The following is a 12,910-nucleotide window of genomic DNA, read 5'->3' on the forward strand; positions in this document are numbered from 1 at the left end:
CACTTGGATCTGCATTCTAGTCTACACCCTGCTAGTGCTGCAAGGATCTCAGTCTGTGTTCTTAAAAGAAAGGAAGGACGAAGAAGAGGTGCCTGTGTGTTTGTGTGTAGCCTAAATCACTGAACACAAGTTGTCAGGTCCCTGCGGCTCCGTGTCTGTGGTCTGCAGATAATGATCATCATTAGTGGATGTCTTTTTTTTTTTATATTCTCTCTCCTTTTTGCCTTTCACGGTGCTGCTCTCTGTACCATCACTTAACTCGTCTTACATTTCTTGGCTATAACCACCGTGCGGCGGGAGTGTGTTGGAGGAAAAAGACAAATATTGAAGTTGGACACAGCCTGGTTGTTTTATGGAGCGAGCAGCTAAGGGTGGTGTTCTGGATACTCACTGGCACACTATGTCTATAAAAGCAGGGCATCGTGGTCAACATCAAACATCTTTCTTAATATTTCTGACATTCACTTACTTCTCCCAGTCGGACATTTGAAATCAGGGACAGATGAAGCAAACAGCGTTGCAATTAGCCCTGCTTGTTATCCGCATGGGGTGAAACACAGTGGTAGCAGTCATGTGTGGTGCTTGTGACTCTCAGTGTGTAGAGTGAGCCTGTGTGGTTGGCAGTATGATCCATCAGTAGTGGCCCTCAAGCCTTAATTAATATCATTTGTGAGTTCCGCGTGACACAACCCTTCCCCTCCTTCTTTCCTCCTCTCCCTCTTTGCACCACCCCTTCCTCTTTTTCCCCATATGACCTGTTAACATCCTAAAGTGTGTCGCTGTCAATCTGTACGCTGACACGACCAGTGAGTCCGACGTAAAGTGATTTATGAGGCTATGCCTGATTCTTTGAGAGGGGGGGTTTTACATTTGAGGCAGGCGTGGGCGCTCGTGTTCAAAGGCACACACACTCCTAGAGCAACAAGAGCAAATCTGCCTACTTTGAACAGGCTAATGCTCATCCAATCCAATATGGAGCCGGGCTGACAGATGGGCCCAGTGTGTTCAAAGCAGAGGGCGCCAATTTAATATCCCAACAGGTCAAGCCAAAGAGAGGCAGAGAGAGAGAGAGAGAGAGAGAGACGCCCCTGTGTAGGCACGGCGCAAAAGGTCTCGCCAGCACTGCCACCACAGCTGGGACTCACCTCACCTCCCCCCCCCCCCTCCTCCCTCTGCCTCCCACACTCTCTTGTTCTTGTTGCCAGGCGGGGAAGCAGGCTGAGCGCAGTTCCTCCTCACAGACATTGTAATCAGCATTTGTTTAGTGTTATTATATATGTGCCTAAGAGAAGGAGGCTTGAGGGGGTTATCCTTCCTTCTTCCAAGTAGCCAAAGTGCTCACTGTGAAGCCCCATAAGGAGAGGAGGATTGCCGAGTGGGATCCTGCTGCTGGCCCGCTTTGACAGCCTGATTTAGAGGTGCTTTTTCGTACCTCTGACACAGAGTCCCAGCCGGCCCCGCTCTACTGCAGGGGCTGGAAGAAGAATGGCGGTGCTTATCCTGAAAGCCTGTTATTTGTGTGTGTGTGTTAACGTGTGGGTGTGTTTGTAAGAGAGTGCATCGGCTCGTCTGTGTGTGTGTGTTTGCTCACACAGCATGCTGGCATTTCTTTTTGAACAATCTCTTTTGTCAGTCACCGAGATGTCGTAGATTGTGTGAGCACAGCAGATCTCTTGTACCCCGCCAGTGTACGTTCACACACACACACACACGCACAGTTTTTGAATCTGTGTGTGTGTTTTCCGTGGTCCAGATGGAAGTGCTTATTGAGTGCTGGCTCATATCTTTTTCTCGACGAGAGAAAATGAGGGAGGAAAATGAGGAAGTGAGAAAGCCGAGTGGAAAACCCTTCCAATCAGATCCGTCATCTTTGTGTGTTTATGCCAGTGTATGTGTGATCTTCCCTAGCCGGCTCTCCCTGCCTCCCCTCTCTAATCTTATCATGTCGGAGCAGCAGATTAGTCCTCCCAGATCCCATCTCTACCTCCAAATGCCACAATCAGCCTTTTGTTCTTCGCTTGTGCTTACTCTCCCCTTGCGGCTCGGCAAGGTGAACACTCCTGAAACCCGCCCCCTGTGCCATTTTGAGCCCCTGCCTGTCAATGTCACACCGCAACGAGCCTCCCGTGCCCCTGGGGCGTTAGCTAACTGAGCTTTTAGCCCAGCAACCTGCTAGCCTAGCTGAACTGCTTGACATTCCTTGCTAACACTGAGCTGCTGCTGCTGCTGCTCTTGTCTGTTTGACCTCCTCCCTCCTCCCTCCCTCCCCCCCCCCCCCACCCCCTCACTCTCTGCTTTCTCCTTTGTCTGTGTCTTTGGGATCTGTCTTTCCTTCCTTCTGGCTGCCACCTCCTGAAGGAAGTCCTAGATCCCGGGCTGCTGATGTCACTAGTGAGGGGAGGGAGGGATGGAGGAGGAGGGGCGGGGCGGGGCGGGGGGGGGGTCACTAACAGGGTTAGCAGAGGAAGAAGAGAGTGTTTGAAAAGCAGAGAAAATAAACAGAGGTTTCCTGTTAACGAGGTGCACTGGGGGCCTGTCGTGTGGGAGCGAGAGGGTCTGGTTTTGTTTAAAAGAAGCTCTAGTGTTACAGTGCGGAGAGGAGGACGATAGGGCATCAGGTTTGAGGGTTACAGGTTGAAACAACGAGTTGTGTCACTGTACGGCTTGGCAATGACCGTATTGTAAAGAGCGCTCTAAACAGACGTTGGAGAAAGCCTGGGCTCACTGCTACCGCCGTGAATGGCATTAGCCTTGCCATTGGTTTTGAATCAAAAAGCACTGTATTGATTTCACACTCTCTTAGTTGAAAACGTGGAATTAAGCCCACACTAAGTGCATCTTTTAAGTGTACGCCTAACAGAGCTGGTTTTCCTTTTCAAAATGTGAAAGCCTGTTCTTGTTAAAAAGGAAAGTCTGCCCTCTAGATTTCCCTCTCCCCTCCAGTCTTTGTAGTGGTGTGGTCGTACACAGAGGCCCCCGCTCCAGAGTTGACTGCACACACATGCAGCCTCACAAAGAAAACTGCACAGCCATTAGAGATCCAAGGGGCCAGCCACCTTCAGCTAGTCAGAGGGAGAATGAACTGACTCACAGTGCCTGACTTGTCTTGGCTGCTTTTAGAACAGTGATTTGTTTCACATTAATAATGATTTTAGATTCATCCTGCAAGAAATATACTTAAAGTCTCATCCCGTTTATAACCTTTTGAGGCCCTCGTTTAATCCAACCCCTGTTTGATGAGTATGCCCAAGAATGCCACAGGCCAGGCTGAGGCACTGGAGAGAGGAGGGGGACCATTGTGCTCAGCCCCCAAATCATGACTCTCAGATTTATATCTCCTCAATGAATAAAGGGGCAGCCTTGTACCCTGGGGGTTTCAGTAAAGCAGGAGGAGGATAGTTGTAATTGTAAGTCTGAGGAAATGAGAAGGTCCTGCTCCTCCTACCTTAATCCAGCTCCTCATTTCTCCTTTGCTCTGCTTCCTTGCACTTTTTTCTTTTCTCCTGCTCTTGTTTCATTTCTTTCCCTCAGTAGTGGGTTAGTAAGTCTTTTGGCCTCTCGGCAGTGAGCAGCATTCCCAGGGTTTAGGGCCCAGGAGGAGGGAGGGCAGGGCCATGTTTAGCCTCTGGCAGGACAGACAAAGATGGCGGACATTGTGCGGGGCTCAGCTCTCTACAGGCAGCGTGGAATGTCTCTAATCAATTCAGCATTGTGGTTCCCTCTTATATGTTCTCTCTCTGTTATTTTCTATGGCAGGCTTAGAAAAAAACCCAGACAATACAACTAGTGGTTCGTAAGGCGAGTCTGAGCTGTCTATCATCCCCCTTCATTTTCTCTTTTTGCGTCATCTACTCATTTTTCCACCCCGCATGTTTATAGAATTGTGATAATTGAAAGCTATGCTTCACTCCCACTACGTGCTCCATATGTTGCACTCTCAGTCTGTCTCTCCATCTCCCTCCCTCCCTCGTTTGCCTGAGAGGGCTTAACGCCGCTGTGAGCTTCTAAACAGCAATCTGCTCGGGAGAGCGACAGCTATGTAGCAACGAGGATACTGATGATAGCTGAAGTTACGTTTGCTCTCTGTGCTTTAGTTTGTGGGCTCATGAGTAGGGCTGCTCGATTATGGCAAAAATCATAATCTCGATTATTTGGGTCAATAATTGATATCACGATTATTCAAAACGATTATCCATTTACTTTGAAAACATCAATTTATTGGAGAAAAACAATTTGAACAGTATGTTTTTAACAGTTGAGTACCCTGAACTTTAAGTATAATTCAACTGAAAAACCAATTTTTAAAAAAAGTAATTTAAAAAAAAAAAAAAGTAATAATAATAATAAAAAAATAATCGTTTTATTTCGATTACGTTGTTTTCGTAATCGTTGCAAGCCATAATCGTAATTGCGATTAAAATACGATTAATTGAGCAGCCCTACTCATGAGTAAGGTGTAAAATCTGTGAGTGTGATTGCGTCTCTCCACCTGCTTTTCTATTTGCATCAGGCTCTATGTCCCAGCTCTCAGAAATCCCTTTGATTTTGTGGTTTTACAGGCAGAAAATCAAATGTTCAGGTAGCACTCTGACAGTGTTTACAGTCTTTTTACAGTATTAATTATGTATAAGCAGCGGATAACTACTCATTCTGCTGTTGCAGGCAGTCTGTTAGTCTAAAAGGCAACAGTGTCTACACACTGGATAGACAAGAGATTGATATGGGTGGGCTAACTGCCGGGAGGGGGAGCGACATGACGTCATTGCACACATTTCTTCACACACCGTATGTTTTAGGTGCTCTGGGGCTCTGTGTCTCGGTCCATCAGTATGGCTTTCTGCTGAATCACAAGCAAAGTGTTGTGCGGTTGTGTTATGTTGTGTGATGTTGCGTGTACAATATCTCACAATCATCCGGAGCAGTTAACGCAGCTGACTGACTGCGTGCCAGCTGCTGTTTAACACGTCCAGGCTCACTTACTCAGTCGTTCCTCCTCCATGCTCAAGGATGGAGAAAGGGAGGAACGAGGGGAAGAAAATGGAGAGGAGGTGAAGTGGAGGGTTGGAATGAGAAAGATGGAGATTGAGGCAGGGAGGAAGAGGAGGAAGCAATGGAGAAAATGGGAAAACCAGAGGTGGGCTGGAGGGTTTAGGGAGGTGATGATTTGCTTGGCTGCGTGTGCTCAGCCTCCTCCCCAGTGGCAAAACAGAACAATGTACTCTAAAGGCTTTAAATATCTTTTCTCTGACCTCATGTTCCTGCACACACAGATACAGTTTAGAGCCTGGAAGGAGCGGAAGTTACACTGTCTGTCTTAGATTACCACAGACTTTTCCCCATTCTAGCGTTTTTCCATATGCTCATTTCTCCTTTAATCCACCGGCGGTGCAGGTGTCTTAGCCGGTTAGTGCAGTGCAGCGTGGCCAGCTCTCTCGTAAAGATGACTGTGTCGCAGTCCAGCACCCAGCTCTCTAATGTTCTTCCAAAGCAATGTGACAGTCCGTTTGGCTTATGTGAAGGCACAATAAATATTTTATAACATGAAATGAAAACACTACTTTGCCCTTTTCATCTCTCACCTCAGCACTGGCCTCAGTTTCTACCATTTTCTTCCATCCCCCCTTTATCCCTCCCTCTCGGTTTGTTCATTGACTGGTCCTGGAGAAGCTCTTTTCTCACCTCAGTGCTGCCACTTGCTGGTCATCTAAAGGATTACACGCCTTTGCTGATTTGCACGTTATCAAGTGGCCAGTGGGTGGCAGCACTTATAAAATATAAAGCCCAAAGCACTGTTAAGAGATACAGTGCATGTTCACGAGGAAACCTTAATAGCCTTCTTAGTATTTGAAAATCATAAGAGCATTGTCATTGAGGGAAAGGAAGGCAGATATTGAACACTCATGCCCCCCCCCCCCCCGGTTCCTCTATTTCCCCTTCCTCCAGCAACAGCCATTCCTCTGTTTACTTTATGAAGGCTCTAAATGCTCGGCAATCCCTTTTTAATTGACTTGGTCGCTCTGCAAGCTTTTTGGCATCAGCCTGTGTGAGTCATAAACAGAGCTACTGCGCAGCGTCTGTGTTTGCCAAGAGGCCAGTTTGTGACATCGTAATCAAACAAAATGATGTCTGTTTATCTTGGTGTCCGATCATTTTTGTTCTCCTGCTGACTCGCTGTGTGTCTCTCTGTGTTGCAGAGTAAACGGGACCATCTGCTGATGAATGTGAAATGGTACTACCGCCAGTCAGAGGTGCCCGACTCCGTCTACCAGCACCTGGTGCAGGATCGCAACAATGAAAACGGTGAGGCTGCCTTTTGTTCTCAAAACACATGTGCATATATACAGTACACACAAACACAAAGCCAATACACTCACTCTGTAACGCAACACTCTCTCCTTCACACACACACACACACACACACACACACACACACATACACACACACACACACATTTGCCTCCAGATTGTTGTGGGATATAAGAGGTGTTTGCATTTCAAATATAAACCAGAAGACAGTTACCCAGGCAGCCCAGCCAATCCCGTGGCTCCGTGCTGTTCCCCAGGTAACCCTCCTTCAGGCCAGACAGCAGCACTGTCGAGTGTTAATAAGCCGCAGTGTCATTTGGCCTTTGAGCACACACTCTGAACACCATCAGTGTCAGTGAACTCATCACACTCTAACACATACACATCTACAGGAACACAAGCACTGTCCATGGGCTTTAGCAGCTGTGATCTAATCCTAATGACACCAAGGAAAGGTCATGGTGGAAAATCTGATTTAACATAGACATGTAATAGTTGGGATAATCAGTTAACACTTCGATTTGAAAAAATAGCTTTTTCTTTATCAACAAAACTATCTTCACGGTTTTATTTTTATTATTATAAACAATTAAAAAATGCTCAGTCTTGGCAGCAAATACAGTATACCACGAAGTGAACAGTTAAATAAATAAAATCATAGTGATACAAATAAAGGTGAATATACTGATATTACAGTAATTACAATGTACAGAAATCTTGAAGATCACATGGGCTGCAACATTTTTCATCCGATTCTAATTTGATGATGTTATTAATGTTCTTAAATATCAAACACATAACAAGTGTTGGGTTGTTTTGTTTTTTTATAAGCAGTTTGATTTATTTGTATTTGGTTTTAAAAGGTAAATATTCCCAGGTGACTTTTTTTCTTTAAAAATACTAAAACCAATGAATTGATTTTGAGAAAAGTTTTGCAATTTATTGATTTGTTCAAAAGAGGGAACCAATGTGCACACATCAAGGCAAAAATAGTTTGCTCCTCGGTTTGCCCTTTCTACAATAATACAAGTATCACTTACATCATAGACATGGATCAGTTTAGTTATGTCATTGAGCAGATCCACTGTGTGCTGTTTCCTACAGAAACTTCTTCAGTGCAGCGCTCGCAGCAGGGATTTAGGATTATTAGAATTGATGTCACAAGGCCCGAGCACAGCGGTAACACCACGGCATTTCTCGGGTCATTTGTCACGACGAGTGCCAACCCGTCTTGGTGCTGCTTTCACTAGTGAGAACTGAACATGAAGTCCTCACCTCAGGGGAATGCACTTTATTGGCTTTATTGAATTATGTGGCAGATTATTGACCTCTGCAGAGGCACTTGTTACTTGCATGCTCATGATTTTCATTAGTGTGTTCAACTACAAAAGCTACTTCATCTCTGTTCCCTCTTTGTCGTAGATAGATGATGTCATGTAGATATATTCAGTACATTGGTTTTATTCTCCCTGCAGACTCTGGCCGGGAGCTGGTCATCACAGACCCCGTGGTCAGGAGTCGAGAACTCTTCATCTCTGACTATGTGGACACTTATCATGCTGCTGCTCTCAGGTAAGCAGACAGGAACACACAAACGCACACTCACTGTGAATGTTGCTAGGACTGAGCTTTGAAAAACTGCTTTTCATTTTTGACTCCAGGGACACAATACAGAACCTCCTCAAAGAAATGTGATCTTAAATCTCAAAACCTCTACTGTGTTTTATTTTATACATTGTATTCTATCTGTAAATGTGTCTATCCTGATAGCATAATTCTTGGTAATTTTGAAACATAATCTTTAACTTTTTATGTCCTTTTTTTATTTTAAATATCCAACTGTATCTGTCGTAATTTTTATCATTTTAAAGTGGCTTTTACTATTTGTCTAGTAAGACACAATTACAACGTATCTGTATTTTTCTGAGCAGTGGCAACAAAATAGTAATATGTCAGTGTTACTGCTGTGTTTCTATCAACTTCCATTAACCAACTAAAAAAAAATTCCAGTTAATTGCTCTGTTAATTAAAAAATGATATACTAACCTCTGGTGCTGGGACTAGGTGCTGTAGAAGTAGCCCATATGTGTAAAGATGCAAAGCCTGAAATGAGACACATGCCTCAGGCTGTCTTCTATTAAAACACTGATTGAAATGACTGTGCATCAACTCCTATATACACACACCTGTCAGAATATGAGCCTGTCTGGTGAAACTGATGGCACTGCTGTGTGTCAGGAGAGAGGAACACAGGCTTCATCGTTTCCTTGGTCTGAAATCAGATATTCTGTGTTCCTGCCTCTACATCCATTCTTGTCTGACCACCTCTCGCACTTCCCCTTTTCTTTAACCGAAACCATGTGTGAGCCGAACAGCAGTGGGCAGTCAGAAGCATGTCTCTTAGAAACCACTGATTTCAGGGCAAATTAGCTGCAACTTCTCCTACACAGAGCAGCCTTTGATTTGACTTATTTTCCAGGCTTTAGATAAACGGGAGTGAATTCCAGTGGGATGCTGTAATGCCACAGCTTTCTGAACACTGCTCTTCTTAGCGCCCTTTAATCTTTTCAGGGGGAGGAAGATACTTTTTCTCTGCAAGGCCCGCAGCACCATATGCCTGTGATATCTGTTATGTAGATAGAGCCAGACACCAGTGTGCTGAAAACAGGAAATGGTATCAAGATGTGCTCAGAGCCGTCCTCTCGGCAGTGGGGGAATGTGTTGGAAGGCGCACAGGTTGAATTCCTGTCCCGACCCCTGCAGTGTGTGTCTCCCACACCTCATCTGCAAGACTGGCATGTTCAGCTGGTGTTTATGGGTTCAGTAGCCAGAGCCTGGTGTCTCACAGAAAAGTCAGCAGGCACTGACAGACAGGCACTACATACCTGCTGCTGCTGCTGCATTTGTCACTTCCAATAGATGAACAGCCCAAGAGCTTTTAATTAGAACCGCTGGGGTATCACTTTGTCATGCTGGTGTTTTGTCTAATAAAGCCTTTCTTCTCTTTCACAGGGGGAAATGCAACATTTCGCATTTCTCCGACATTTTTGCTGCCAGGGAGTTCAAAGCCCGCATCGACTCCTTTTTCTATATCCTCGGATATAACCCAGAGACCAGGTAAGGAGCTTTCTGTCCACTCAAGTCAACTGATAGAGACCCTTCTTATTCCCTAGCAGGCCAAACATGCAAGGTCCACTCTCAGCAACTATCATATCATTTCATTAAAATAGGGCTGCAACCAACAATTTCTTTCTTGATTTAACCTTATAAGATGTCAGTAAAAAGTGATGAAGGCAATCACAATTTCTCAAGACCAAGATGATTTCTTCAAAATAATAAAAAAATATATATTTGTAACATTCCAAAGCCCCAAAATATTATCTATCCCATAAGGGAATAGCAGCTCACAAGTCAAAAGCCTTAACTAATAGTATAGTAATGTGAAGCATTATTACACTGTATTAAACAATGATTACATTAACCAGTTTTTCTAAACAATTATCAAAGATATTATTAACATCCTGTTCGTTTGATTGATCGCATTATCGTTTTAGCTAGGAAGTCAAAGTTAATGGGTGGGTTCAATTTAATAGAAACTATAGCCATTAGTTACAGCTGAGCAGTTTACCGATGTAAGATTATATGAGACAAGATGGGTATTTATGGAGTGATATCACAACGTTACCCTATAATAAATACCATATAGGTAGATTCAGAGTGATCATAGATATCAAGTAATGAGTCAAATTTATTGGGATATTTGCTTTTTTAAGTATCACTCGGCACATTTCAGAAAGGGAGATTAACAATGTACATTTTGTCATTTTCATTACGCATGTGCTTTCTTCTTTTTTGGCTTTGGTTGCACAGTGTTATGTGTAATGATGCTTTCTGCTCATTACTGCTGTCAGTGTTATCAGTGCACAAAGGATGGTTCTAATGTGGTGTCATTATGGGAAATGAGCCGGGGAAAACCCTGTGGCTTTATAATTGTGGGTGCGTTTGTGGATATTTGTCAAATTACATGTCAAGTTTAATCATTGATCTTTTTTGTTAATGTTAAGATAAAACATTTAAAAATCCACGAAAAGCTCATCAGGTAGTCCCTTGTTTGATTAGGATGACCTGCCTTTTTCACACAAGACATTTTGACACCTCACAGTATGAAAAGCACATAAAAAAAAATACAATTAATATTGATTGAATTTCGCCTATCCGCTTAAGTTTAGGATCCGTGTTTTGTGGATGCTGGCTCAGTGTCGAATTACAATGGGAAAAAGTGCTATCATTAATGTTATTAGTAAATCCAGTTCTTCATCTGTTATGGAAAGTCAAAATGTCTGCTGTGAAAAACCACTGGCGCTTATATTAAAACACTACATTTGTTTCATCATGTCTAGTGGCATTGTTGATTATTGGTCATTTTTGTAATTGTCATCATAGTTCAATTCATAATAATACAGTAGTTTTGGGTTATCAGTGCAATTTAATATTATTGTATTACTGGAGTTTTAAATGTTAGTATGATACCCTATGATATCTTGTGTATTTAATTACATTCTTTGTTACACTGATAATAACAACATCTCCACACAGTTGAAATTCAGTTTAGTTCAGTTTATTACGATCATTGTGAGCTGGGGTCCACAAAACTGTGGACAATGCACTTATGTACTTGCATAATAACCATACATTGCAGAAAATACAGGGGAAGATTACAGCTCAAGACAGACAAGACAAGCTCATTAATATGTGTAATGCTAGAAGAGAAATACATTAGAATAAATATTTTGGCATACGTTTTTTACAGCTTTATTTAAATAATTTAACACCTATTCCCAATAGAAACAATGTAAATGTCGAAGGGTTTACTAAACATGATAAATGGAGCAGTTAATATCGGTGCTCAGGCTAAATTGGTGATTGTTATTATGCACTGGTGGTGTTTGGTGTCTCACGTGTTGCAGTGACGGCTGTCCCTGTTATTGGCACTGAGGGTTGCCTGTTGGGAACCCCCTCCTTCAGGGGCCCTGCTCAGTCTCCCCCTCCCTCCCCCTCTCCTCCTCGCTTGGTATTCTGAGCGGGTTGTCTGCAGCCTTGCAATTTCACTCTTGTTTATTATGGCGCAGGCAGACGCGGAGAGATGAATTCCGTATCCTGCATGCGTGTCTGTCTGTCTGTGTAAGTGTGTGTCTGTGCGCGTGTGTGCTGTGTGAGGTCGCAGCACATGCTCAGTTGTGTCTATAGAGGAGCTCGCGACGCTGAGGTCACAGCACAAGCTCAGTGAATACCTCTCCGGAGCGAATGCGTGCTTCTCCATTTTGAGCACCTAAAATAGGTGGGAGAGGGGAGTTAAATCCAACGAGCAATATACACACATTGTCACCACCCAACCTTAGGGCTCGATGTCAGAAATGGACGATTTGTTCAGTCCCCGGAGGTAGGTTTTCGATTATATTCTCGTGCTTTCTCGTGCCGATATTACTAGCTGTGTAAGCGTTGTCTCATTTTCATGAGTCTCGTGTCCAACGGCATGATGTTTCCGAGCTTTCCACATCGTTGTCATTGTGATAACCGAATGTTTTTGTGTCGGGGAGCAAGCTAGCGAGTGTGCACGTTTTGTCAGTAGCAGGAACATTGAATGCTTTTGAACATGCAGGCTGTCATCGCAGAGCACATACCGTTACGCGTTTGCGCTGCAATAATAGACATGCCGCTGCATCACACCTCTATTAATACGTTACTATCAGAGTACAGATACATGCATCTTGTGTGCGATGCATTAACCAGTATGAGGCTGATAAATATGCAGCCAGTCTGCTTATATGACGGTGATACACCCGGAGATGCTAACCTTAACCTGGCTCCATTTTGCAGCTCCTGTTTACAATCGGGACGACATGGCGCATGCTGCTCTGCACACAAAGCTCTGCCGGCGGCTTAGCTGTGTTGTGTGCACGCTGCCCGCCATGGTAGTTAAATACCATCAAGTTGGGTCTGTTTTGCTGTGCTGCAATTATGTCAGTGTGCCACAGACTCGCGCCGTGATTGGCTGAAATTGATAGAGGGGGGCGGGGCCATCCTTGATTACATACACACAGAAAGTTGACCAGACTGTCACGTTGTTTTTGTTTGGGTTTAATAAGTAAGCCTGTAATTATTCGGCAAGACTGTGTCCTTATGCAGAATTAGATCTGACTTTGTTTTGTGTAACAACTGAGCATGTTTTACAATGTTTATTGTGCTAGGCAACAGGCTTTTTGCAGCTTATTGTAAGTAGAAAAGAAAACAACTAAAATAAGTCAGTATTAATACGTCTTAGATGATGCTCTATAAATAGTGACGAAATTAAAAGACTGGATTCTGTATCATTTCTTCTTCCATGTTTGATTGCTAAAAACTAAAACTATGATATTATATTATGTTATTTTTGCTGCACATATAGCCTAATAATAATAATAATAGTTGGTAAGTTTGCCTCAGTAGGCTTCTTCTGTTCAAGTATACCTGCAGTCTTTAAGCAAACTCCTGAGAGCTTCCTGCTGCGATACATCTGTATTCTGCCTCCTCTCTTAGGACCTGAGCAGCATTCCTTCTGAATGTA

At 43.7% G+C, this 12,910-nt stretch overlaps 1 protein-coding gene across 5 annotated transcripts in view; it reads left to right on the plus strand.

Annotated features, from left to right (window-relative positions):
- rerea (arginine-glutamic acid dipeptide (RE) repeats a) overlaps positions 1-12,910 on the plus strand; it is a 121,710-nt gene that overhangs the window by 78,445 nt on the left and 30,355 nt on the right. For 4 of the 5 annotated variants that reach the window (XM_034144811.1, XM_034144812.1, XM_034144813.1 and 1 more), the window contains 3 exons: positions 6,195-6,300; positions 7,782-7,878; positions 9,319-9,423. In XM_034144811.1, the coding sequence (XP_034000702.1) occupies positions 6,195-6,300; positions 7,782-7,878; positions 9,319-9,423 (308 nt within the window). Of the gene's footprint in view, positions 1-6,194; positions 6,301-7,781; positions 7,879-9,318; positions 9,424-11,479; positions 11,747-12,910 lie in introns of those variants that run through there. The other variant, XM_034144814.1, reaches the window with a different exon arrangement.

Source organism: Trematomus bernacchii, unplaced genomic scaffold, assembly GCF_902827165.1.
Source record: "Trematomus bernacchii unplaced genomic scaffold, fTreBer1.1, whole genome shotgun sequence".
In the NCBI taxonomy this organism is placed as follows: Eukaryota; Metazoa; Chordata; class Actinopteri; order Perciformes; family Nototheniidae; genus Trematomus; species Trematomus bernacchii.